The sequence below is a fragment of the Salmo salar genome, chromosome 09 (assembly GCF_965601325.2).
Source record: "Salmo salar chromosome 09, fSalSal1, whole genome shotgun sequence".
NCBI lineage: Eukaryota > Metazoa > Chordata > Actinopteri > Salmoniformes > Salmonidae > Salmo > Salmo salar.
In genome coordinates, this window is record NC_138299.1 from 115,780,433 (window position 1) to 115,807,664 (window position 27,232).

The following is a 27,232-nucleotide window of genomic DNA, read 5'->3' on the forward strand; positions in this document are numbered from 1 at the left end:
ACTTTATTGCATTCTCGTACGTTTCACACAACATAATAATCAAAGTAGATAAAAATGTCATTTTTTGAAAACAATAATCAAATGTTGTGCGTTACCAGGGTGACCGGCGTAAACTACCAAGTGTGCTGCTAGGCTAGCTAAACTATGCTCTAGTTAAACTACTGGCCTTTTATTGTCCATAAATATAGCTAGTAAACTTCAACACGTTTCGTGAAGACACGTAAGAAATATACCTAGCTACGAATCTGTTGATTGTGTTATTGAGCATTTTGCCCAGGATATTTTCTAACACAAAAATGTCAGTTAGAAAACGGTAACGTTAGTAGCTAGCTAGATAGGTGATATTGTAAATTGCTTGGCTAATTTCGCTCGAATTCAGTGTTCACAGACCATCAGGATGCCGGTTCCTTTGTCTGGGGTAGAGCTGCTCAGACTGTGTACAGTGCTCCAGGACTGTGCTGCACAGCTGTCAGTGCTGGGTCACATCATGCCCGACAGCTACAGGGGTCGTCCAGAAGCTGATAAGGTATTATCTGATTATCCTCAGCTAACATTATACGCGGAGCTAATGTCAGTTGGCTTTTTCAAGCCGGGATGCGTCTTTAGCAAATTAATGGTATGCTTGCTATCTAAGCTGTAATTTTCTCCTATTCAGCCCGTATTCATCTGTTTTTGTGGAAGTTTGTGTCAGCTGACATTGGACAGGTCCTTGAACAGCAGAAAGGGGCAGAGCAGAACCTGAAAGCAGCCTGTCAGTTTGAGAGAGAGTCGAGGGGACTGTCAGATGCCACCCGTGAGCTGCACAGATCCCAGAAGGAACTGAACCGCACACTAGAGGAGAACCCACTGTCCCCTGACAACCTAGCCAAGGTGCAGAGAGACAGGTGGGTTCCAGATAGCTCTTGTTCGGGGCTTTTGTGCACGTTCCAACTTGGACCAGAGCTAGGTTCCAGACAATTTAATAAAATAGAAGCCCACAACTCTGTGCTTCAAACAGAGATTTATTATGCACACGAGACAACTTTTCATTGGTATCTTTTTCAGGTCAACCACTGAACTAAACACATTGCCATTGTTTACATTTGTCAAACATTCCCAAGGTGCAGAGCAGACTGTATTAACTGTGAATCCAAAAAGTACTATCTATGCCATCTACCTCATACATAACGATCGTGCTCTCTCTCTCTCTCTTCCTGGCATACAGTCAGTTTGTGGCTCACGTGATTGCTGATGTGTTGGCAGAGCTGCAAGAGAGAGGGACCTTTCACAGCTTGCTTTTCGCTGTGGGAGAAGAGAAAAGAAGGAAGGCCAACCTCCTGGACATAATAATCAGGTCAGGTTATGGTCAATATGAATATGTAGGCTAATAATTCATTGTCTTTGCAGGCAATAGTCAAATTCTTTCAAAACCCACACATAAAGAGGCTGCTACTAAGGGGAGGATGGCTTGTAATAATATCTGGAATGTTGTAAATGGAATGGTATCAAACACATGGATGTGTATGATACCGTTTCAGACATTTCTATGAGCCTGTTTTATTTTGAAGGGATTATATTTGTTTTTTTAACGATAGATCTACACAACCTACTCCTCATTTTCAATGTGAAAGAAAGTTATAGAACATTTTCCCAAAAATAAACAAACTGAAATATCATACTTGGATAAGTCTCTACCCCCCTGAGTTAATGTTTTATTTAATTAATTTATTTCACCTTTATTTAACCAGGTAGGCCAGTTGAGAACAAGTTCTCATTTACAACTGCAACCTGGCCAAGATAAAGCAAAGCAGTGCGACAAAAACAACAACACAGAGCTAAACAAACAAACGTACAGTCAATAACACAATACAAAAATCTATGTACAGTGTGTGAAAATGTAGAAGAGTAGGGAGGTAAGGCAATAAATAGGCCATAGAGGCGAAATAATTACAATTTAGCATTAACACTGGAGTGATAGATGTGCAGATGATGATGTGCAAGTAGAGATACTGGGGTGCAAAAGAGCAAGAGGGTAAGTAATAATATGGGGATCAGGTAGTTGGGTGTGCTATTTACAGATTGGCTGTGTACAGGTACAGTGATCGGTAAGCTGCTCTGACATCCAGCTTCAGTGATTTTTGCAATTCGTTCCAGTCATTGGCACCAGAGAACTGGAAGGAAAGGCAGCCAAAGGAAGTGTTGGCTTTGGGAATGACCAGTGAAATATACCTGCTGGAGCGTGTGCTACGGGTGGATGTTGCTATGGTGACCAGTGAGCTGAGATAAGGCGGGGCTTTACCTAGCAAAGACTTATAGATGACCTGGAGCCAGTGTGTTTGGCGACGAATATGTAGTGAGGGCCAGCCAACGAGAGCATAGCAAACAGGTTGCAGTGGTGGGTAGTATATGGGGCTTTGGTGACAAAACGGATGGCACTGTGATAGACTACATCCAATTTGCTGAGTAGAGTGTTTGTAAATGACATTGCCCAAGTCAAGGATCGGTAGGATAGTTTGTTTTACGAGGGTATGTTTGGCAGCATATGTGAAGGAGGCTTTGTTGCGAAATAGGAAGCCGATTCTAGATTTAGTTTTGGATTGGAGATGCTTAATGTGAGTCTGGAAGGAGAGTTTACAATCTAACCAGACACCTAGGTATTTGTAGTTGTCTAGATATTCTAAGTCAGAACCGTCCAGAGTAGTGATGCTAGTTGGGCGGGAAGGTGCGGGCAGAAATCGGTTTTACTAGCATTTAAAAGCAGTTGGAGGCCACGGAAGGAGAGATGTATGTGTGTTATCGGAGATTTATCGGTGGTGACAGTGTTTCCTATCCTCAGTGCAGTGGGCAGCTTGGAGGAGGTGCTCTTATTCTCAATGGACTTAAGTGTCCCAAATCTTTTTGGAATTAGTGCTACAGAATGCACATTTCTGGTAAAGGGCAGTCAAGTCTGGGGTGAACCAAGGGCTATACCTGTTCTTAGTTCTACATTTTTTGAATGGGGCATGCTTATTTAAGATGGTGAGTAAAGCACTTTTGAAGAGCAACCAGGCATCTTCTACTGACGGGATGAGGTCAGTATCCTTCCAGGATACCCGGGCCAGGTTGATTAGAAAGGCCTGCTCGCTGAAGTGTTTTAGGGAGCGTTTGACAGTGATGAGGGGTGGTCATTTGACCGCGGACCCATTATGCATGCAGGCAATGAGGCAGTGATCACTGAGATCCTGGTTGAAGACAGCAGAGGTGTATTTAGAGGGCAAGTTGGTCAGGATGATATCTAAGAGGCTGCCCATGGTTACGGATTTAGTGTTGTATCTGGTAGGTTCCTTGATAATGTGTGTGAGATTGAGGGCATCAAGCTTAGATTGTAGGATTAGCCGGGGTGTTAAGCATGTCCCAGTATAGGTCACCTAACAGTACGAACTCTGAAGATAGATGGGGGGCGATCAATTCACATATGGTGTCCAGGGTACAGCTGGGGGCTGAAGGGGGTCTATAACAAGTGGTAACAGTGAGAGACTTGTTTCTGGAAAGGTGGATTTTTTAAAATATAAGCTCAAATTGTTTAGGCACAGACCTGGATAGTATGACAGAACTCTGCAGGCTCTCTCTGCAGTAGATTGCAACTCCGCCCCCTTTGGCAGTTCTATCTTGTCAGAAACTGTTATAGTTAGGGATGGAAATTTCAGGATTTTGTGGCGGCCTTCCTAAGCCAGGATTCAGACACGGCTAAAACATCCGGGTTGGCGGAGTGTGCTAAAGCAGTGAATAAAACCAACTTAGGGAGGAGGCTTCCAATGTTAACATGCATGAAACCAAGGCTTTTACGGTTACAGAAGTCAACAAATGAGAGCGCCTGGGGAATGGGAGTGATGCTGGGGGCTGCAGGGCCTGGGTTAACCTCTACATCACCAGAGGAGCAGAGGAGGAGCAGAATAAGAGTACGGCTAAAGGCTAAAAGAACTGGTCGTCTAGTGTGTTCGGAACTGAGAGTAAAAGGAGCAGATTTCTAGGCGCGGAAGAATAGATTCAAGGCATAATGTACAGACAAGGGTATGGTAGGATGTGAGTACAGTGGAGGTAAACCTAGGCATTGAGTGAGGCACCATTTAAGCCAGGTGAGGTCACCGCATGTGTGGGGGGTGGAACAAAAGGGCTAGCTAAGGCATATTGAGCAGAGCTGGAGGCTCTACAGTGAAATAAGGCAATAATCACTAACCAACATAATGACATTAGGGAGAGGCATGTGTAGCCGAGTGATCATAGGGTTCAGTGAGTAACTAGGCAAGCTGGAGACACGGCAATTCAGACAGCTAGCAGGCCGGGGCTAGCAGGCTAGCAGATGAGCCTCAGGGGGACGTCGCAACGGAAGAGCCTGTAGAAACCGCCTCGGACATTTACGTCGGCAGACCAGTCGTGATGGATCAGCGGGGATCCGTGTCGGCAGGCCAATTTGCAAAAGAGGTATTGTAGCCCAGGAATTGGCTGATGGATCTCTGCGGCAAGCCAGGAGATGGGCCAAGCTCGAGGCTAGCTTTAGGCTAACTGGTGCTTGCTTCGGGACAGAGACGTTAGCCAGGTGTAGCCACTCGGATAGCAGCTAGCTAGCTGCGATGATCCGGTGTAAAGGTTCAGAGCTTCCGGTAGGAATCCGGAGATGTGGTGGAGAAAAATCAGTCCGATATGCTCTGGGTTGATATCGCGCTATGCAGACTGGCTGGAATTGACCGGGCTGAGGTCGACTTAAATCTTAAATACTTGGTGGAAGCACCTTCTACCAACTTTGCACAACTCCTAGGGCAAAATATATCCATTGTTTTTGTCAAAATTGCGAAAGTTCATTACATTTGGTTTGGGATCATTGACGGAAAGCGATTTTTAAACCTTGTCTCTGATTTTTTTTAAAGCAGATTTAAGTCAGGACTGAGACTAGACCACTGAGGAACACTCAACAACTCTTGGAATGCCCTTCTGGTGTCTTTTGCATAAAAATGTGTGTAGTTCACAGAAGACTGAGGTGGGTTTCTCTTTAACCTTTTAACTTCTTTCATATTTATTTTGATCCTAACAAACTCCTCAGATCCTGCCGATAACAAGCATACCTATAACATGATTCCAATACTTGAAAATACAAAGAGATCAACAACATTGCATTCACTCTATATTACTGGCCTGTATCACAAAGTGAAAAGAAAGAAGCCGGTGTTAAAAAAAAAATCCACTAGATGGGAACGGAGGTAAGATGGCAGACTCTACACAGCGGTGCAGATTGCCTCAAGATAAAATCATAATATTCAATATCTGTAAGACTAAATATTAGAACTTTACATACTCGTGGGTAATAACCTTCAATCTGGATAACACTAAACAAATCATCAGGCTTAAGAAATGTATCGACAAATATTACAACAACAAGCAACACCAAACATGACAGAGTAAACAAGGAGAACCAATCTCCAAAAGAAAAAGAGACTCCGACGGACACAGACGATTTATGCTTTTCACCACCGGGAATGGTAAGGGTGGAAACCAATCTGTTAAAATCGATCGATGACAAACTGCATACTTGAATTAGTTTGGAAAGATATAAAGGAGTTGAAGGCGAGCCTCGAGATGAGTGATGAAAAAGCTGCGGCAATGGAGAAAGAAACAAACCAGCTAAAAGGGACAGTCAATAAGATTGAAATGGACGTTAATGAACTTAAAGGAGAACATCTTTCTGAGAGAAGCCTTACATGACATACAGAATAGATCTATGAGAGAAAATATGGTACTTACTGCTATCCAAGAAAAAGAAGGAGAAGTTCCTGAAAATGTGGTGAAGGAATTCCTCCTTACAACGCTTCAGAACCCACGTGGAAGCTGTCGACAAAATCCAACTTGAACGTGTACACTGTTTCGGACAGAGAGGACAGAGGTATGAACGCCCAATCTTTGCCAAATTTGCTTTCTTTAAAGATGGTTGAAAGCCTCGGTAAAAGACTCGCTGGCACGAAAATAGGCATGAATGATCAGTTCCAATGGAACTTAAGTCATTTTTGGGGGGTATCTGTACTCAACTTTACTATTTATATTTTTGACAACTTACTTTTACTTAACTTTATTCCTAAAGAAAATATTGTACTTTTTACTCCATAAATTTTCCCTGACAACCCAAAGTACTCATTACATTTTGACAGGAAAAGTGTGAAATTCATGCACTTATCAAAAGAACACGTGGTCATCCCTACTGCCTATGGTCTGGCAGACTCACTAAACACACACGCATCTTTTATAAATAATGTCTGAGTGTTAGTGTGCCCCTGGCTATCTGTAAATAAAAAAATAAAAAAAATGGTGCTCTGCGCTTTGCTTAATAACAGGAATTATACATGATTTATACTTTTACTTCTACTTTTGATACAAAAGTAAATTTTAGCAATTACATTTGATACTTAAGTACATTTAAAACCAAGTACTTTTACTCAAGTAGTATTTTACTGGCTGACTCACTTTTACTTGAGTAACTTTCTATTAAAAGGTACTCAAGTATGACAATTGGGTACTTTTGGGTACTTTTTCCACCACTGTAACACACTAACTTACTAAAGAAGAGAGACATTTTGGCGTGTCTACCTACAGGATTTGGTTAAAGTTTAGTGCATCAAGTGTGGCAAACAGTCTGCGATTTATTGAAAATGAAAGTGGAGAAATCGATGGTAATAGTAGTTTATTCTCTGATTTTATTAACTGAGGATCAGGTTCGTGTTCTGAACTCTCAAAGAATCGCTGCCTCATACGCTGATTAAAGTGAGATGGAGGACAAGAAAATTGCAAAGGGTGAATACACGATTGTCTTCGGGACTGCTGAAACTTTTTTTAGCTCAGAGAAATGACGATGCCTACTTTAAACGTCATTGTTCCGCGAGCGTCTCATTTGAATGGCTGTTGATGAGGTCAACAACGTGGTACAATGGTCAGTTACACTATATATACAAAGGTATGTGGATAGCCCTTCAAATTAGTGTATTCGGCTATTTCAGCCACAACAGGTGTATAAAATCGAGCACACAGCCAGGCAATCTCCACAGCCAAACAGCAGTAGAATGGTCTTACTAAAAAGCGCTGTGAATTTCAACGAGGCACCGCCATAGGATGCAACCTTTCCAACAAGTCAGTTCGTCAAATTTCTATCCTGCTAGAGCTGCCCCGGTCAACTAAGTGCTGTTATTGTGAACTGGAAACGTCTAGGAGCAACAACGGCACAGCCTCAAAGTGGTAGGCCACACAAGCTCACAGAATGGGACCGCCGAGTGCCGAAGCACATAAAAATCGTCTGTCCTCGGTTACATCACTCACTACCGAGTTCCAAACTGCCTCTTGAAGCAACGTCAGCACAAGTACTGTTTATCGGGAGCTTCATGAATTGGGTTTCCATGGCCGAGTAGCTGCACACAAGCGTCGGCTGGAGTGGTGTAAAGCTTGCTGGCATTGGACTCTGGAGTGATGAATCACGCTTCACCATCTGGCATTCTGACGGATAAATTTGGGTTTGGTGGATGCCAGGAGAATGCGCTACCTGCCCGAATGCATTGTGCCAACTTTAAAGTTTGATGAAAGAGGAATAATTGTCAGAGGCCGTTTTTCATGGTTCGGGCTGTTCTAAACGATTCTGTGCTTCCAACTGTGTAAATTAGATTCCTGTATTTAATATACATTTGCCAACATTTCTAAAAAAAAATAAAAAAAATAAAAAAATAAAAGGTTTTCATTGTCATTATGGGGTATTGTGTGTACATCGTGAGAATTTGTATTTATTTAATACATTTTGAATTCAGACAGTAACACAAAATGTAGAATAAGCACTGTGCAGGGCATTCGGAAAATATTCAGACCCCTTGATTTTCCCACATTTTGTTACGTAAGACTTATTCTAAATTTTAAAAATCCTCAAACTACACGCAATACCCCATAATGACTAACAATTTTTTTTTTTTTTTTTTTTTTAAACATACCTTATTTACATAAGTATTCAGACCCTTTGACATGAGACTCGAAATTGAGCTCAGGTGCATCCTGTTATCATTGTTCATCCTTGAGATGTTTCTACAACTTCATTGGAGTCCACCTGTGGTAAATTCATTTGATTGGACATGATTTGGAAAGTCACACACATGTCTATATAAGGTCCCACAGTTGACAGTGCATGTCAGAGCAAAAACAAGCCATGAGGTTGAAGGAATTGTCCGTTGAGCTCCGAGACAGGATTGTGTCAAGGCACAGATCTGGGAAGGGTACCAAAGAAAATTCTGCAGCATTGAAGGTCCCCAAGAACACAGTGGCCTCCATTCTTAAATGGAAGAAGTTTAGATCCACCAACAATCTTCCTAGAGTTGGCCGCCCGGCCAAGCTGAGCAATCGGGAGAGAAGGGCCTTGGTCAGGGAGGTGACCAAGAACCCGATGGTAACTCTGGCAGAGCTTTAGAGTTCCTCTGTGGAGATGGGAGAACCTTCCAGAAGGACAACCATCTCTGCAGCACTCCACCAATCAGGCCTTTATGGTAGTGGCCAGACGGAAGCCACTCCTCTGTAAAAGGCACATGACAGCCCGTTTGCCAAAAGGCACCTAAAGGACTCTGAGCATGAGAAACAAGATTCTCTGTTCTGATGAACTAGTGCAGTGTTAGCTAGCTAGCTACTTAGTTGTCTTTGTCATAGCATGATAATTGTGTAGTCTAGTAATTACCGAGGTTAGCTAGCCAGCCATCGAGGTTAGCTAGCCAGCTATTTCCGTCCCCCGCGACGCCATTTTTCCTAACCCAGCCAACTATTATTGACGAGTAGCATTGTAGAAATTAAATACATTACAAGGAACTTCTTGATTAGTGTTATGTTAGCTAGCTAGCTACAAAGTTGCTTTGTATCATGACAAGGTGTAGTACTGAAACTATCGAGGTTACCTAGCCAGCTACACGTTCAAAGTCAACAACGCAGCCACTGCTAGCTAGCCTACTCCACCAGCCAGCAGTACTGTATCATTTTAGTCAATAAGATTTTTGCAACATAAGCTTAACTTTCTGAACATTCGAGACGTGTAGTCCACTTGTCATTCCAATCTCCTTTGCATTAGCGTAGCCTCTTCTGTAGCTTGTCTACTATGTGTCTGTCTATCCCTGTTCTCTCCCCTCTGCACAGGCCATACAAACGCTCCACACCGCGTGGCCGCTGCCACTCTAACCTGGTGGTCCCAGCGCGCACGACCCACGTGGAGTTCCAGGTCTCCGGCAGCCTCTGGAACTGCCGGTCTGCGGCCAACAAGGCTGAGTTCATCTCAGCCTATGCTACCCTCCAGTCCCTAGACTTCCTGGCGCTGACGGAAACATGGATTACCACAGATAACACTGCTACTCCTACTGCTCTCTCCTCGTCTGACTACGTGTTCTCGCATACCCCTAGAGTATCGAGCCAGCGGGGTGGTGGCACTGGAATCCTCATCTCTCCCAAGTGGACATTCTCTCTTTCTCCCCTGACCCATCTGTCTATCTCCTCATTTGAATTCCATGCTGTCACAGTTACCAGCCCTTTCAAGCTTAACATCCTTATCATTTATCGCCATCCAGGTTCCCATGGAGAGGTCATCAATGAGCTTGACGCCTTTAAGTTCCTTTCCTGAGGATGGCTCACCTCTCACAGTTCTGGGTGACTTTAACCTCCCCACATCTACCTTTGACTCATTCCTCTCTGCCTCCTTCTTTCCACTCCTCTCCTCTTTCGACCTCACCCTCTCACCTTCCCCCCCTACTCACAAGGCAGGCAATACGCTTGACCTCATCTTTACTAGATGCTGTTCTTCCACTAATCTCATTGCAAATCCCCTCCAAGTCTCCGACCACTACCTTGTATCCTTTTCCCTCTCGCTCTCATCCAACACTTCTCACTCTGCCCCTACTCGGATGGTATTGCGCCGTCCCAACCTTCGCTCTCTCTCTCCCGCTACTCTCTCCTCTTCCATCCTATCATCTCTTCCCTCTGCTCAAACCTTCTCCAACCTATCTCCTGATTCTGCCTCCTCAACCCTCCTCTCCTCCCTCTCTGCATCCTTTGATTTCCTCTGTCCCCTATCCTCCAGGCCGGCTCGGTCCTCCCCTCCTGCTCCGTGGCTCGACGACTCACTGCGAGCTCACAGAACAGGGCTCCGGGCAGCCGAGCGGAAATGGAGGAAAACTCGCCTCCCTGCGGAACTGGCATCCTTTCACTCCCTCCTCTCTACATTTTCCTCTTCTGTCTCTGCTGCTAAAGCCACTTTCTACCACTCTAAACTCCAAGCATCTGCCTCTAACCCTAGGAAGCTCTTTGCTACCTTCTCCTCCCTCCTGAATCCTCCTCCCCCTCCCCCCCCCTCCTCCCTCTCTGCGGATGACTTCGTCAACCATTTTGAAAAGAAGGTTGACGACATCCGATCCTCGTTTGCTAAGTCAAACGACACCGCTGGTCCTGCTCACACTGCCCTACCCTGTGCTTTGACCTCTTTCTCCCCTCTCTCTCCAGATGAAATCTCGCGTCTTGTGACGGCCGGCCGCCCAACAACCTGCCCACTTGACCCTATCCCCTCCTCTCTTCTCCAGACCATTTCCGGAGACCTTCTCCCCTACCTCACCTCGCTCATCAACTCATCCTTGACCGCTGGCTACGTCCCTTCCGTCTTCAAGAGAGCGAGAGTTGCACCCCTTCTGAAAAAACCTACACTCGATCCCTCCGATGTCAACAACTACAGACCAGTATCCCTTCTTTCTTTTCTCTCCAAAACTCTTGAACGTGCCGTCCTTGGCCAGCTCTCTTGCTATCTCTCTCAGAATGACCTTCTTGATCCTAATCAGTCAGGTTTCAAGACTGGGCATTCAACTGAGACTGCTCTTCTCTGTGTCACGGAGGCTCTCCGCACTGCTAAAGCTAACTCTCTCTCCTCTGCTCTCATCCTTCTAGACCTATCTGCTGCCTTTGATACCGTGAACCATCAGATCCTCCTCTCCACCCTCTCCGAGCTGGGCATCTCCGGCGCGGCCCGCGCTTGGATTGCGTCCTACCTGACAGGTCGCTCCTACCAGGTGGCGTGGCGAGAATCTGTCTCCGCACCACGTGCTCTCACCACTGGTGTCCCCCAGGGCTCTGTTCTAGGCCCACTCATATTCTCGCTATACACCAAGTCACTTGGCTCTGTCATATCCTCACATGGTCTCTCATATCATTGCTATGCAGAAGACACACAATTAATCTTCTCCTTTCCCCCTTCCGACAACCAGGTGGCGAATCGCATCTCTGCATGTCTGGCAGACATATCAGTGTGGATGACGGATCACCACCTCAAGCTGAACCTCCGCAAGACGGAGCTGCTCTTCCTCCCGGGGAAGGACTGCCCGTTCCATGATCTCGCCATCACGGTTGACAACTCCCTTGTGTCCTCCTCCCAGAGTGCTAAGAGCCTCGGCGTGACCCTGGACAACACCCTGTCGTTCTCCACTAACATCAAGGCGGTGACCCGATCCTGTAGGTTCATGCTCTACAACATTCGCAGAGTACGACCCTGCCTCACACAGGAAGCGGCGCAGGTCCTAATCCAGGCACTTGTCATCTCCCGTCTGGATTATTGCAACTCGTTGTTGGCTGGGCTCCCTGCCTGTGCCATTAAACCCCTACAACTCATCCAGAACGCCGCAGCCCGTCTGGTGTTCAACCTTCCCAAGTTCTCTCACGTCACCCCGCTCCTCCGCTCTCTCCACTGGCTTCCAGTCGAAGCTCGCATCCGCTACAAGGCCATGGTGCTTGCCTACGGAGCTGTGGGGGGAACGGCACCTCCGTACCTTCAGGCTCTGACCAGGCCCTACACCCAAACAAGGGCACTGCGTTCATCCACCTCTGGCCTGCTCGCCTCCCTACCTCTGAGGAAGCACAGTTCCGGCTCAGCCCAGTCAAAACTGTTCGCTGCTCTGGCACCCCAATGGTGGAACAAGCTCCCTCACGACGCCAGGACAGCGGAGTCAATCACCACCTTCCGGAGACACCTGAAACCCCACCTCTTTAAGGAATACCTGGGATAGGATAAAGTAATCCTTCTAACCCCCCCTTAAAAGATTTAGATGCACTATTGTAAAGTGGTTGTTCCACTGGATATTATAAGGTGAATGCACCAATTTGTAAGTCGCTCTGGATAAGAGCGTCTGCTAAATGACTTAAATGTAAATGTAAATGTAAATTGAACTCTTTGGCCTGAATGCCAAGTGCCATGTCTGGAAGAAACTTGGCACTATCCCTACAGTGAAGCATGGTGTTGGCAGCATCATGCTGTGGGGATCGCTACCAAAGGTACTTCAACAATGAACTGAGTAAAGAGTCTGAATACTTACAGTACCCGTCAAAAGTTTGGACACACCTACTCATTCAAGGGTTTTTCTTTATTTTTACTATTTTCTACATTGTAGAATAATAGTGAATACATCAAAACTATGAAATAACACATATGGAATCATGTAGTAACCACTGGGTTGAGATTGGGTGATTGTGGAGGCAGGTCATCTGATGCAGCATTTCATTACTCTCTTTCTTGGTCAAATAGCCCTTACCCAGCATGGAAGTGTGTTGGGTCATTGTCCTGTTGAAAAACAAATGATAGTGGGACTAAGCGCAAACCAGATGGGATGGTGTTTCGCTGCAGAATGCTGTGATAGCCATGCTGGTTAAGTGTGCCTTGAATTCTAAATAAATCACTGACAGTGTCCCCAGCAAAGCACCCCCACACCATCACACCTCCTCCATGCTTCACGGTGGGAACCACACATGCGGAGGTCATCCGTTTACCTACTCTGCGTCTCACAAAGACATTGCGGTTGTAACCAAAAATCTCAAATTTGGACTCATCAGACCAAATGGACAGATTTCCACCGGTCTAATGTCCATTGCTCGTGTTTCTTGGCCCAAGCAAATCTCTTCTTATTATTTGTGTCCTTTAGTAGTGGTTTCTTTTCAGCAATTCGACCATGAAGGCCTGATTCACACATTCTCCTCTGAACAGTTGATGTTGAGATGTGTCTGTTACTTGAACACTGAAGCATTTATTTGGGCTGCAATTTCTGAAGCTGGGAATTCTCATGAACTTATCCTCCACAGCAGAGGTAACTCTGGGTCTTCCTTTCCTGTGGCGGACCTCATGAGAGAGTTTCATCATAGCGCTTGATGGTTTTTGCGACTGCACTTGAAGAAACTTTCAAAGTTCTTGAAAATTTCCACATTGACTGACCTTCATGTCTTAATGATGGACTGTCGTTTGTCTTTGCTTATTTGAGCTGTTCTTGCCATAATATCTACTTGGTCCTTAACTAAATAGGGCAATCATCTGTATACCACCCCTGCCTTGAAACAACACAGCTGATTGGCTCAAATGCAATAAGGAAAGAAATTCAACAATTTAACTTTTAACAAGGGACGCCTGTTAATTGAAATACATTCCAGGTGACTACCTCATGAAGCTGGTTGAGAGAATGCCAAGATTCTACTCACACTTACACATTGAGCCTGATTACTGTCTGTGTGTATTGCAGGGAGGAGGGCGGCCGGCAGAGGACCAAAGCTCTTCAGAGACAGCTGCTTGACATCCGCAAGGAAAAAACTCTGGAGCTGCAGGTACCATAACTGAGGAAGACAACGGAGACACACTCCTTCACGTGCCCAATATGATTTAATCCAGTAATGGGCAAGATTAGAATTAGCTACATATTGACTGACTCTTGGTGGTGCTCCAAGTTCCTTGAGGGTGTCAGATGTTGATGTCTTTGAAAATCAGGGTGCCTCCCTGTTTTTCATTCTCAGGTAAATACATTACAAAGTACTGGCAACTTATGTAATACTTTGCGCAAACGGTCTTAATGTTGTCCCTTTAGCGACGCGAGGAGATGACTGCCCACCTGAAGGACCAGCTACAGGAGATGAAGGCTAAGACTGGGCTGGAGAGGAAGTATGTGAAGAGCAGCGCAGAGCTGCTGGTGTACCAGGGACAGAAGATCAACACACACTCTGAGAAGCAGCTGGAGGATGAGATCAGGGTGTGTGTCTTTGTGGCACTCTCCAGAATCATCCCCTAGCACCTAAGGCTGTGTTTACACAGGCAGCCCAATTCTGATCTTTTGCCCAATTAGTGGCAAACATCTGATCTTATTGGTCAAAAGACCAATTAGTGGTAAAAGATCAGAATTGGGCTGCCTGTGTAAACGCAGTCTAAGTGCCTCATGCAGTGGCGGATTGGCCATCTGGCAATTCTGGCATATGCCAGATGGGCTGGACCATTTTTGTTGTTGGGTAGGCTGGTCGAAATTGACACACACACAAATATATTTTTTTATATAAAGACATGGCCGGCGGCCCATGGGCCTGTTAAGATTTGTTGTACAGAGTTTTGCGCAAGTTCTATGTTCTACTAATCTAAAATGGGCCTTTGGCTGATCAGTGGGCAACGGCCATCTAGTTAATGTGTATGGAGTTCCCACTGCCTCTGATGTTGAACCTCACGTTAATTAGCCTATGATATTACTTAGTGCACATATGTATTTACATGTCATGTGTCAGCACTGCTCCCAGTGTCTAATTAGGGTTTGTAGGGTCTGGGTGTATGTGTGGGGGGGTGAGTTGGTGGCGCACGGAGTGATGTGGGCTGAATTCTTGTTCCAGTCCACCCATGTATGGGCTCATAGAATTGGGTAGGTAATACCTACACATTTCTTCTAGCTATCCCATCCATTCAGATCTACACAAGCGGCTAGGGGCCTAGGGGGGTGTTTCTGGACAGAGCCTTTGGTGTGACTTGGCTACAGACTTTGTAGTAACTGTGAGGTTTCGCTGTACAGAGATGGTTACCACTACATGTGCATCTGTGTAATCATTGTTCCTCTGTCCTCAGCTACAGCAGGAGAGGTTGGAGGAGGAGAGGAGAGTTCATATGGAGATGGAGACTTTCCTCAAGGAACATCAGACAGTACGTGTGCAGTGGTGGTTGGAAAATGTCATGACATGACTCGTGTACTTTTGTACCGGTAAAAAGTTAACACCTACTCACTCCAGGGTTTTTCTTTATTTTTACTAATTTTCTACATTGTAGAATAATGGTGAACACATCAAAACAATGAAATACCACATGGAATCATGTAGTAACCAAAACAGTGTTAAACAAAAAATATATATTTTATATTTGAGATTCTTCAAATAGCCACCCTTTGCCTTAATGACAGCTTTGCACACTCTTGGCATTCTCTCAACCAGCTTCACCTGGAATGCTTTTCCAACAGTCTTGAAGAAGTTCCCACATATGCTGAGCACTTGTTGGCTGCTTTTCTATCGCTCTGCGGTCCGACTCATACCAAACCATCTCAATTTGGGTGAGGTCGGGGATTGTGGAGGCCTGGTCATCTGATGCAGCACTCCATCACTCTCCTTCTTGGTCAAATAGCCCTTACACAGCCTGGAGGTGTGTTGGGTCATTGTCCTGTTGAAAAACAAATGATAGTCCCACTAAGCCCAAACCAGATGGGATGGCGTATCACTGCAGAGTGCTGTGGTAACCGTGCTGGTTAAGTATGCCTTGAAAAGCACCCCCACACCATAATACCTCCTCCTCCATGCTTTACGGTGGGAAATACACATGCGGAGATCATCCGTTCACCCACACCGCGTCCCACAAAGACACAGCGGATGGAACCAAACATCTCCAATTTGGACTCCAGACCAAAGGACAAATTTCCACCGGTCTAATGTCCATTGATCGTGTTTCTTGGTCCAAGCAAGTCTCTTCTTATTGGTGTGCTTTAGTAGTGGTTTCTTGACAGCAATTCGACCATGAAAGCCTGAAATCTAAAATACGTTGATTTGTTTAACACTTTTGTACAATGTAGGAAAGAGTAAAAATAAAAAACTCAAATGAGTAGGTGTGTCCAAACTTTTGACTGGTACTGTATGTAAATGTGATAATTCAGTTCGATTTTTTGCAAACATTTCAAAAAACATGCTTTGGCATTGTGTGTTGATTGATGAGAAAAATAAATAATTTAATCCATTTTTGAATAAGGCTTTAATGTAATGTGTCTTAAAGTAATGGTGGACTGTCGTTTCTCTTTGCTTATTTGAGCTGTTCTCACAACACAACTGATTGGCTCAAACGCATTAAGAATTAAAGAAATTCCACAAATTAACTTTTAAAGGCACACCTGTTAATTGAAATGCATTCCAGGTGACTACCTCATGAAGCTAGTTGAGAGAATGCCAAGAGTGTGCAAAGCAGTCATCAAGGCAAAGGGTGGCTATTTAAAGTATAAAATATATAGATTTTTTAAAACACTTTTTTGGTTACTACATGATTCCATATGTGTTATTTCATAGTTTTGATGTCTTCACTATTATTCTACAATGTAGATAATAGTAAAAATAAAGAAAAACCCTTGAATGAGTAGGTGTTTTAAAACTTTTGACCGGTAGTGTATATTGGGTGTAGTAGGATGACTTGGTACGTTCTTTGAGCTGCCATCTAAAACATCTAATGCTGTTATTTTATTGCGATAGTAGAATCCCAAATCAATCCCTAGGCCCTATTCAGGGTTCGGCAACCTTTACGACAGCAATAGCAAAAAAAAATAAAATAAATTGAATCACAAAACATTTGTTGGGGGAGCTGTACAAGAAATTGATAAGCCCTTGTCTCTAGAGCAATAGCGGCCATAGCTGGGATTTAGCACCACGGATAGCAGATCAAATCACTGCAAAATCTGACTTTCAGAACCACAAAAGTGGACAGTGGCCATCAGCAGAGCCATATTTGTCTGTCAGGTGAAGCTGCAACAATGTGTGTAATGTGTATGTGTGTGTGCACCTCTCAGAGTCTGGGGGAGAAGCTGGAGGTGTGGATGGAGCGCTATGAGAGAGACATGGAGGACAAGCAGCAGGAGCTCAACAGCCTGAGGAACAACAAAGCTAACAATCTCTCCCAGCTCCAGGAGCTGGCCAAGAAGGTGAGGACAAAGCCTGGGTTGATTTCATTAGGCACCAAACAGGGAAAAACAGACTGAAACAGGGAGCGCACCTGGACTTTTCTAAAAAGAAACAGTAGTTTCCATTTTCCGTTGAATAATGTTTTGCTTTGGTGTGCCCTAATGAATACAACCCTGGTCTGCATGGCTCACAACCCATTTCTTTCTGTAGTATACAGTTTAGCGCACTGACACTAGGTAGTGAATAGGATAGTAGGCCTGATATACACTGAGTATATCAAACATTAGGAACACCGTCCTATTATTGAGTTGCACATCCCACCTGCAAATAAACTGTTATTACAAGTCCTCCGATCATTAAAAGGGGCAATCTGCAGTTGCTACATACATTTTTTTTTTTACTTTTAAATTAATTGTACACTACATAGCCAAAAGTATGTGGACACCCCTTCAAAGTAGTGGATTTTATAACTAAACCAAGATTGAAAACGACAGGCTGTGGTCTATGGGAACAAATGAGTCATAGTGGGCAGAGCAAGCAAGGAAGGGGCAGAGCCAAACACGAGCTAGTGAGATCCTATATTGGCGTGTTCTAGCATGCATCTGCATATTTCCGTTGGGGAACGCCTACTCTGTGAAGTGCACCTGTGCAATAACTCAATTCACCCTTGCACTCCTAAACAACGCAATTTTTATAAACTTTACCCTTTTGCAAAGTCTACAAAACGTAGTCCACTCTGTTCATAACAGATTGTAGTTTTGGGAACAGAAAACTGTATTGAGATCAAATGTTTCATCGATGAGAAAATTAGCAAAATCCACCTTCTCCCACTGCAGGCCAGTGGGTTTCCTCTCACTACCATATTTGGTAGTGAGTGGAAACGCCAAGCAGATGTTTCACATCTGGTGAAATATCTTTCTCATTGTTCTGTTACACAGCCATGCAATCTTCATAGACAAACATTGGCAGTAGAATGGCCCATACTGAAGAGTTCAGTGACTTTCAACGTGGAATTGTCATAGGATGCCACCTTTCCAACAAGTCAGTTTGTCAAATGTCTGCCCTGCTAGAGCTGCACTGGTCAACTGTAGGTGCTGTTATTGTGAGGTGGAAACGTCTAGGAGCAACAACGGCTCAGCCGCGAAGTGGTAGGCCACACAAGCTCACAGAATGGGACCGCCGAGTGCTGAAGCACGTAAAAAATGTCTGTCCTCAGTTGCAACACTCACTACAGAGTTCCAAACTGCCTCTGGAAGCAACGTCAGCTCAAGAACTGTTCGTCAGGAGCTCCATGTAATGAGTTTCCATACATAGCTTCTTACTAAAATAGACTGCAAATTGCCGCTTTTAGAAAGTATACCTGTATGAAACAGAAATTGTACTCTGGATATTGACTCGGTCTTTGTACTTTCTTTTGTTCCAGTACAGAGACAGTGAGCAGGTGGTCATCGAGGACAGGATGGAGAAAGAGGCCCTACGCAGGAAGCTGGAGAAGGAACATATGGAGCGAGACGCAGCCACCAAGGTAATCATTGAACAATCTTTAAAAATTCACCTCCACCTGCCCAGCAAGGAAACCAGTCACATCCAGTGGCAGTGCAGTGTTTAATGCCATGCATCTTGTTCACAACTGTACTCCCCTCTTCATTTGTTCATTACACTAAATCATTTTCTTATTCCCCGTCTGTCACTTGCAGATCCAGTCGTGGTGGAGGGGAACATTAGTGCGACGCGGCCTGGGCCCCTATAAGAAAGGCAAGAAGCCCAAGTCCAAGGAGGGAAAGAAGGGAAAGAAGAAAAAGTGAGGTGTCCCTTCTTCAAGAGCGCCAGTGAAAGGAAACCAAAACAATGTCTCAATACAGATATGTTACTTTTCATCAATGTTCAATTCCTGATTACAGACAATCTAAGTCAACACTTGGACTGTAGGCAAATATATCTTCAATGAGAAAAGCTTGTTTTTTCTTTAACAGAGTAAAGTTGGCATGGTCATTTTGAATACTACTATCACCATTGCCAGGTTCTTACTTATATGCAGTCTAACACAAGGGCAAGAATGGTAATAAACAAGCGTACTCATGAGACTGAAATGGGTAACTTTTATTAATGCACTTTAAAAGAATGTCAAATATTCATACCAGAAAATAATCATTCAAATTTGTACATGTTTTCAGGGACAATTTCTCAGCAAACGGTGTAAAAAGTTAAAAAGACCATGTTGCGGTCATGAAAGAAGGTCCTCTCTTTCTGGTACCTACTTGTAAACATATGGAATGTATCTTTTACTGTACAAATGTCACAGGGTCCAGACCCAGCAGTAGGGGCACATGATTTCTGCTGGAGAAGGCCCAAGTCAGTCGACATAAGTCAGGAGGGGTGAAAATATCTAAACAAAACATTTATAATATATTTAAAATCAACTTTAACTTCCCTTTTCAGAAATCTGAGTCTATCAAAAACAAAGTTAAAATAGTAAAAACATACCTCATATTTTTTCACTTCAGAAGCTACGTAGGCAGATTCCCAGTCTACATCGCTTTTACTGTAGGGATGTGCATCTATGTAGGCAGCCTACGTAGCTTTTACTGTAGGGATGTACATCTATGTAGGCAGATTCCCAGTCTACATCGCTTTTACTGTAGGGATGTGCATTTAAGTAGGCAGCCTACGTATCCTTTACTGTAGGGATGGGCATCTATGTAGGCAGCCTACGTAGCTTTTACTGTAGGGCTGTGCATCTAAGTAAGCAGCCTACGTAGCTTTTACTGTTGGGATGTGCATCCAAGTAGGCATCCTACGTAGCTTTTACTGTAGGGATGTGCATCAAAGTAGGCAGCCTACGTAGCTTCTGAAGGGAAAAATATATCAGAGGTATGTTTTTACCATTTTAACTTTCTTTTAGATGGAGTTCTGAAAAGGGAGGCTGGGAATCTGCCTACAAGATCCCCGACCCTATCAATCAGTGGTCCTTGGGTCAGTCTTCACCAGAGTATTATTGTCAGCTCTAAGGCTAGCACTCCCTCATCCCCCTCCCTGGGAACGAGAGGTTGTGTCTGCCTCATTAGAACTAAGAGTCAGTCCGTTAACCTGACTTTCTGTGGGTAACACTGCTCTAAGTAGAGCTGGGCCATGTTCATTAGGGCATGCAACTGAACAGCAATGTTTCTTATTGGACAAGTACAGGTAATCCCTGTTTCAGTGTGTTTTCTTCTGTTTGGTGCCTAATGAACACAACCTTGTCAATGGGGTTCACTAAGGACAGCGCTAGTGAAAAATAAATACTGTTCCGGTCTGGCAGATTACTGTAACCGCTGCCAGACCAAATTAGCAATATGTACACCTGTGTGTGTAGCAAGAGCCACATTTGTGTCTATAAGATGTGGTTGAACAATTCACCAAAAACAACTTGATCATGAGAATAGGAAAGGTGTCTTGAACACTGTCAATAGTTAAATCTGTAGATCCATTTGAATGTCATACAAGCTTGGCTACATGTAGTGATAAAAAGATTAGTTCTGTGCATGAGGGAGACACTATGTCAAATTCACTACTACTTGTCTACGGTCTCAACTCTCCATGTTGAACTCAAGTGTGAAGGTGAGGTGGTTTGTAAAAAAAAATACAAGAAAAAAATTAACATTTGTTTGTAGAAAATTAAAAAGGTAGTGTATGTTTATCCCCAGTGCCTTTGCCCCAGAACCTGGCCGGCCCCAACAGCTCATCAGTAGAGTGGACTACAATAAGAAATAACCGTTACTGCAAGATAAAAACACAGATACTAATGCAAAGTTGCAGGCCTTGATGTCATGCTGTCAGTCAACCTGCCCATATAGTCAACCTGCCCATACATACACCCTTGATTAGAGACTTGACTGAGCTGTGCTCAAGGAAGAAGTTGCCTGTAAACACTGGTCTATGATCAGCTTGAACCAATCCCACTTGTAACACTAACCCTTTAAGAGGCCTGTTTTATTTTCTTATAGTACTTTTTATTTTACTTCCCTGGCCCAGCGCTTAGGGACATCGTCCAATCCATGTAGCTACACGAGAATGCAGCTCCTTGTGGAAAAACATGAATTACAGCTTTATACATGGGTGATTCTACAGAAGTGGTGCAAATTGCAATCCCACCCCGGAAAAAATTTTAATATATATATATAAAAAGAAAAAAAAGCTAAGTCTCCAAACTTAGGACATCTATATACATCACGATATGTTCTAATTCAATCGAAGGCAATACCAAATATATTGTTAAATTAATATAGTACAAAGTAATTGTTTATACACATTTCTTTTGAGAGGTGTTCTATTATTATATTGAAAGATACTGATCTAATTAGCAGTTGTTTATTTTTAAACATCTTTCAAAAAAAATATGCTGTCCCACATTTTGACGTCACTAACTAAACACACAATAAAAGACTGTGCCTTAAGCAACTCCTACAAATATCACCAGGTGATGGGATTGCACCCCTCTCCAGCATGACCATATGGTGAGTAGTCTATCTGCAAACATTTCAGATAAAAATTTTGAGCAAGTTGGTAAATCTTCATCTATTTTTAAATAGTGTCAGTACCGAACATCTCATATATCAAGAAATGTGTAAAGTACGCTTTTGGGATGTACATACAGTGCATTCGGAAAGTATTCAGACCCCTTGACTTTTTCCACATTTTGTTACGTTACAGCTTATTCTAAAATGGATTCAATTGTTTTTTCCCACTCATCAATCTACACACAATACCCTATAATGACGAAGCACAAACAGGTTTTTTGACATCTTTGCACATGTATAAAAAAGAAAAAACGGAAATATGACATTTACATAAGTATTCAGGCCCTTTATTTCGTACTTTGTTGAAGCACCTTTTGCAGCGATTACAGCCTTGACTCTACAAGCTTGGCACACATGTTTTTGGGGACTTTCTCCCATTCTTCTGCAGATCCTCTCAAGCTCTGTCAGCTTGGATGGGGACTGTTGCTGCACAGCTATTTTCAAGTCTCTCCAGAGATTCCGGGCTCTGGCTGGGCCCCTCAAGGACATTCAGAGACGTGTCCTGAAGCCAGTCCTGCGTTGTCTTGGCTGTGTGCTTAGGGTCATTGTCTTGTTGGAAGGTGAACCTTGGCCACCAGTCTGAGGTCCTGAGCACTCTGGAGCAGGTTTTCATCAAGGATCTCTGTACTTAGCTCTGTTCATCTTTCCCTCGATCCTGACTAGTCTCCCAGTCCCTGGCACTGAAAAACATCCCCACAGCATGATGCTGCCACCACCACCATATTTCACCTTAGTGATGGTGCCAGGTTTTCTCCAGACATGACACTTGGTATTCAGGCCAAAGAGTTGGTTTCATCAGAGCAGAGAATCTTGTTTCTCATGGTCAGAGTCCTTTGGGTGCCTTTCGGCAAACAAAGCGGGCTGTCATGTGCCTTTTACTGAGGAGTGGCTTCCGTCTGGCCACTCTACCATAAAGGCCTGATTGGTGGAGTGCTGCAGAGATGGTTGTCCTTCTGGAAGGTTCTCCCATTTCCACAGAGGAACTTGGGAGCTCTGTCAGAATGACCATCGCGTTCTTGGTCACCTCCTAGCTCTAGGAAGAGACTTTGTGGTTCCAAACTTAAGAATAATGGAGGACACTGTTTTTGGGGACCTTCAATGCTGCAGACATTTTTTGGTACTCTTCCCCAGATCTGTGAGTCAACACAATTCTGTCTTGGAGCTCTACGGACAATTTCTTCGACCTAATGGCTTGGTTTTTGCTCTAACATGCACTGTCAACTGTGGAAACTTATATAGACAGGTGTGTGCCTCTGCAAATCATGTCCAATAAAGTTGTAGAAACATCGAGGATGATCAATGGAAACAGGATGCACCTGAGCCGAGCTCAATTTCGAGTCTCATAGCAAAGTGAATAGTTATGTAAATAAGATATTTAATTAAAAAACATTTTTTAATACATTTTAAAACAAAAAAACTGCTTCCGCTTTGTTAATATGGGGTATTGTGTGTAGACTGATGAGGTGAAAAAAATATTATGTTTTAGAATAAGGCTGTAACGTAAGAAGATGTGGAAATTAAAGATAGCTAGCAATATGTTAGCCAGTAGAGGCTGCTGAGGGGAGGACAGCTCATAATAATGGCTGGAACGGAGCAAATGGAATGGCAACAAACCATGCGTTTGATACCAATCCATGCATTCCGCTCCAGCCATTACAACAAGCCCGTCCTCCCAAATTAAGGTGCCACCAACCTCATTTGATGTTCAAAATAAGTCAAACTGAAAAAGTCACAACCGAAACAATTGACACCATGGAGATATACAGAGGTTTCATCTTTGTATCTATGCCATTATGGCATCTGGGACAGCACGGCAGTGCCATTGAGGCCATCTTCATTTTAAAGTTGCATGCTCCATGATCTACCAACTGAGCTACAGAGGACCACCATTTACCCACTATCAAAATTGCACCTTGTGCATTATACTACTACAACGTTCAGGAGTAAATTGAAAGCCTGACTGAGTCTCCCCCCCCAAGACCACATTCGGTCTTTAGCTTGTCATGGTCTCAACTCACTGGTTCTGGATCTTGGGACCAAAGTCCTGGTATAAATCTTGGTCTTGGCTTCTGGATATTACCTTACTCTTGGGTTTACAAACAATAGGCAACCCAATTTGAAGAAGCCAATGCTCTCTGATCACTGGCTGATCACTTCCAAACCCATAGGAATCCGCACACAGTTGACTACTTTTAAATAGTGGAAGCCCTCAATGGCAATGTCTATACTGAAACGAGTTATATCTATCGGAGTCCGGCATTTATGTCTATGATTGACACCCTTGCCACCGAAACCTGTTATTTTGTCAATTTGGTTTTCAAATTATTTCTCCAATGAATCTATAATGGAAGGTTAATCAAAATGATCACTATTGTGCATGGTTCTTCCTTTATTGCAACTTTTCACTATGTTTCGTAATAACAATTTTTTTTTTTTGGGGGGGGGGTGTAAGGTAAATTCAGATAAATATTTCAAATATGCAATACAAAAAAGTGTGTGAGTAGTATATATGTATACCTGAAATATGTTGGAAGACGTGCTGAAAGTTGGGGAAAAATAGCATAAATGTTTTTTTGTTTTTTTTTGTCCCAATTTGCACCACTTCTGTATAATGACCCTGAGGGTACAAAACATTAAGAAAACCTGCTTTTTCCATGACCGACTGACCAGGTGAAAGCTGATCCTTTATTAAATCCACTTCAAATCAGTGTAGATGACGGGGAGGAGACAGGTTAAAGAAGGAGTTTTAAGCCTTGAGACAATTGAGACATGGATTGTGTATGTGTGCCATTCAGATGGTGAATGGGCAAGAAGATATTTAAGCGCCTTTGAACGGGGTATGGTAGTAGATGCCAGGCTCACCGGTTTGTGTCAAGAACTGCAACTATGCTGCGTTTTTTACACTCTACAGTTTCCAGTGTGTATCAAGAATGATTCACCACCCAAAGGACATCCAGCCAACTTGACACAACTGTGGGAAGCATTGGAGTCAACATGGGCCAGCATCCCTGTGGAATGCTTTCAACACCCTGCAGAGTCCAGGCCCTGATGAATTGAGGCTGTTCTGAGGGCAAAAGTGGAGGTGCAACTCAATATTAGGAAGGAGTTCGTAATGTTTTGTACACATTTTGAGAAAGTATAAAGCGTAGAGATTCCCGGAGCGCCCTCGCTCTCTCTAATCCAGCATTGGTTTTGATTCAGCCAGCTCGTGATTTGACCACACATAAAAAATAAAAAGAGACAGGTTCATTTAATACCAGCCATTTTAAGTGTTGGCAGCATCAATGTTCCCATGACGACAGACCACCACCGTTATTGTTGCTCTTTGTAGCACATGACCTTAAAAGGTTACTTAAGCAACCGACAACTTCCTAGTCTCCTAACCCTTCCCCATACACCCACCCAACCCCTCTGACATGCAAGGATCTAACATGTGAAAGTAAAAGGAATATGAAAAATAAGATGAAATAATAATAATAGAAAATAAAACAACCCCTACTGAACATAGATAAGAGGAGGATGGAGAGAGAAGTCAAATGACTAATAATAGAAAATAAAAAACCCTCTTACTCGCCGTCCAACTGACCGTTTGTCTGGGACAATCTCGGTTGTCCATCTGTTTGTCCGTCAGTCTTTAGAGGCTGCAAGTCGTAAGCAGTCTGTGTGAGGACACAGAGGAAGAGACAGTCATCCCTTTCTTTGACGTACTCGTGCTCCCTCTTCTCTCTTTATTGGGGAAGACCTGTCTGGGAAGGCTGGGTGACCCTGTATGGTTGAGGGGGCGGGGGTCTACAGTTGAGGGGAAGTGGGGGGGGTCAAGAGGGAAAGCCATATAACGTACATTCGGAGAGCGAGAGGGTGGGTCCTGTGTCTGTCCATCCATGAGTGTGTGTGGAACTCTGCTGCCCTACATAGCCAGAGGGTTAGTGGTGGTGACAGGAGAGGTTGTGTATTTGGGCGTGGCCAGCTCCAGGAGCGCACGCACCGTCCCGGCCACCAGGGGGAGCCCTCTCTCCTCCAGGATGTGGAGGGGCAGGCACAGCTGGGTCTGAGGCCAGATGAAGAGCACACGCACACAGACGACAAAGGGAGGAGGGAAAACGGGAGAACAAAAAAGGGTATGTCAATGGATGGGTAAATAATAACAAAAACTACCAAAAGATAACAGAAATCAACACAAATGGAAAGACAAACTCAACATAAGATGGAAAAGGAGGTGAATGGGATCCAAACGGCATGACCTTGAGGAGAGCATGGAAGAGGAGCAGGGAGCAGGTGTGCAAACACAGGCACAGGGTTACAATAAGTAGGGACTTGTGCACTGAGACACTCACTGAACAACATATCCCACAGGAGCAAATATGGCGGAAGCAGGAGAGAGAGAGAGAACAAGCTCAACACAAGCAGAAGTAGCGAGAAGACAGGCGGCAAAGAGGAAGGAAGTCACACCAAATATTTGATCCATTTTATTGTGAAAGGAGGAGCTCTGGGAAAGAGTTGAAAGGTCAACAACAGAAGACACAGGAGAGATAGGCACGTGGTTACACACACTGGAAGCAAACAGACCACTGACAGAACATACACACTGCTCTTCAGAGCCAGAGGAGACATTACTCATTCAGCATAGACCAACAACAAACTACACACACAGCCTGCGTCCCCCGAATGGCACCCTATTCCCTATTGAGTGCACTACTTTTAACCAGGGGGCACATAGGAATCTGATTAAAAGTAGTGCACTATAAAGAATAGGGTCCCATTTGGAACAAACCACAGAATCACTCGCTCTCTCTGTCTCACAAAATATGTGCTTTGTCTTTGTATAGAACGGTATAAGAGCACTCATTTCGATATACTGTGCCTTCAGAAAGTATTCACACCCCTTGACTTTTTCCACATTTTGTTGTGTTACCGCCAGAATGTAAAATGGATTAAAAAAACTCCCCCACTGGAACACACACAATACCCCATAATGTTAAAGTGGAATTATGTTTTTAATTAAAAATGAAACACTGAAATCAATAAGTAAGTATTCAACCCCGTTGTTATGGCACCTAAATAAGTTCAGGAGGAAAAATGTACTTAAGTCACATAAACACTATTATTGCACATTGATTGAGTCTAACATGATTTTTGAATCACTACCTCATCTCTGTACCCCACACATACAATTATCTGTCTCTATGTAGAGCAGTGATTTCAAACCGATTCGACTACAAAAACCAGGGAGACTTTCCAATGCCTCACAAAGGGCACATTTTGGTAGATGGGTAAAAAAACAACACAAACCCCCCCCCAGCAGACATTGGATATTGAGCATGGTCAAGTTATTAAACTTAGGATTTTGTATCAATACACCCAGTCACTACAAATATACAGGCTTTCTTCATAAAAACTCAAACATCACATTTACACAAGTATTCAGACCCTTTATTCAGTACTTTGTTGAAGCACCTTTGGCAGCGATTACAGCCTCGAGTCTTCTTTGATATGATGCTACAAGCTTGGCGCACCTGTATTTGGAGAGTTTTTCCCCATTCCTCTCTGCATATCCTCTCAAGCTCTGTCAGGTTGGATGGGGAGCATCCCTGCACAGCTATTTTCAGGTCTCTCCAGAGATGTTCGATCGGGTTCAAGTCTGTGCTCTGGCTGGGCCACTCAAGGACATTCAGAGACCTGTCCCTTCTCCAGATCTGTGC

The 27,232-nt window shown here is 43.8% G+C and overlaps 2 protein-coding genes across 3 annotated transcripts in view; one reads left to right on the plus strand and one right to left on the minus strand.

The window, feature by feature from the left end:
* The first annotated feature begins 105 nt into the window (after window positions 1-105).
* Window positions 106-19,067, plus strand: drc9 (dynein regulatory complex subunit 9). Of its 2 annotated transcripts, XM_014213542.3 has the most exons (10): window positions 106-220; window positions 380-526; window positions 682-884; window positions 1,205-1,333; window positions 13,548-13,629; window positions 13,887-14,048; window positions 14,900-14,974; window positions 16,866-16,997; window positions 18,401-18,502; window positions 18,675-19,067. In XM_014213542.3, exons 2-10 carry the CDS (start codon window positions 398-400, stop codon window positions 18,780-18,782), a joined length of 1,122 nt encoding a protein of 373 aa, XP_014069017.2. In that variant the 5' UTR covers window positions 106-220; window positions 380-397; the 3' UTR covers window positions 18,783-19,067. The 2 variants fall into 2 exon arrangements, with proteins under 2 accessions (XP_014069017.2, XP_082812264.1); XM_082956138.1 differs by having other exon boundaries at window positions 122-526.
* The window catches only part of LOC106612433 (DISP complex protein LRCH3), a 99,704-nt gene continuing 91,531 nt past the window's right edge, over window positions 19,060-27,232 (minus strand). Inside the window, exon 20 of the mRNA XM_045724316.2 lies at window positions 19,060-25,581. Coding sequence (XP_045580272.2) covers window positions 25,441-25,581 — 141 coding nt within the window. The 3' untranslated portion in view covers window positions 19,060-25,440. The remainder of the gene's footprint in view (window positions 25,582-27,232) is intronic.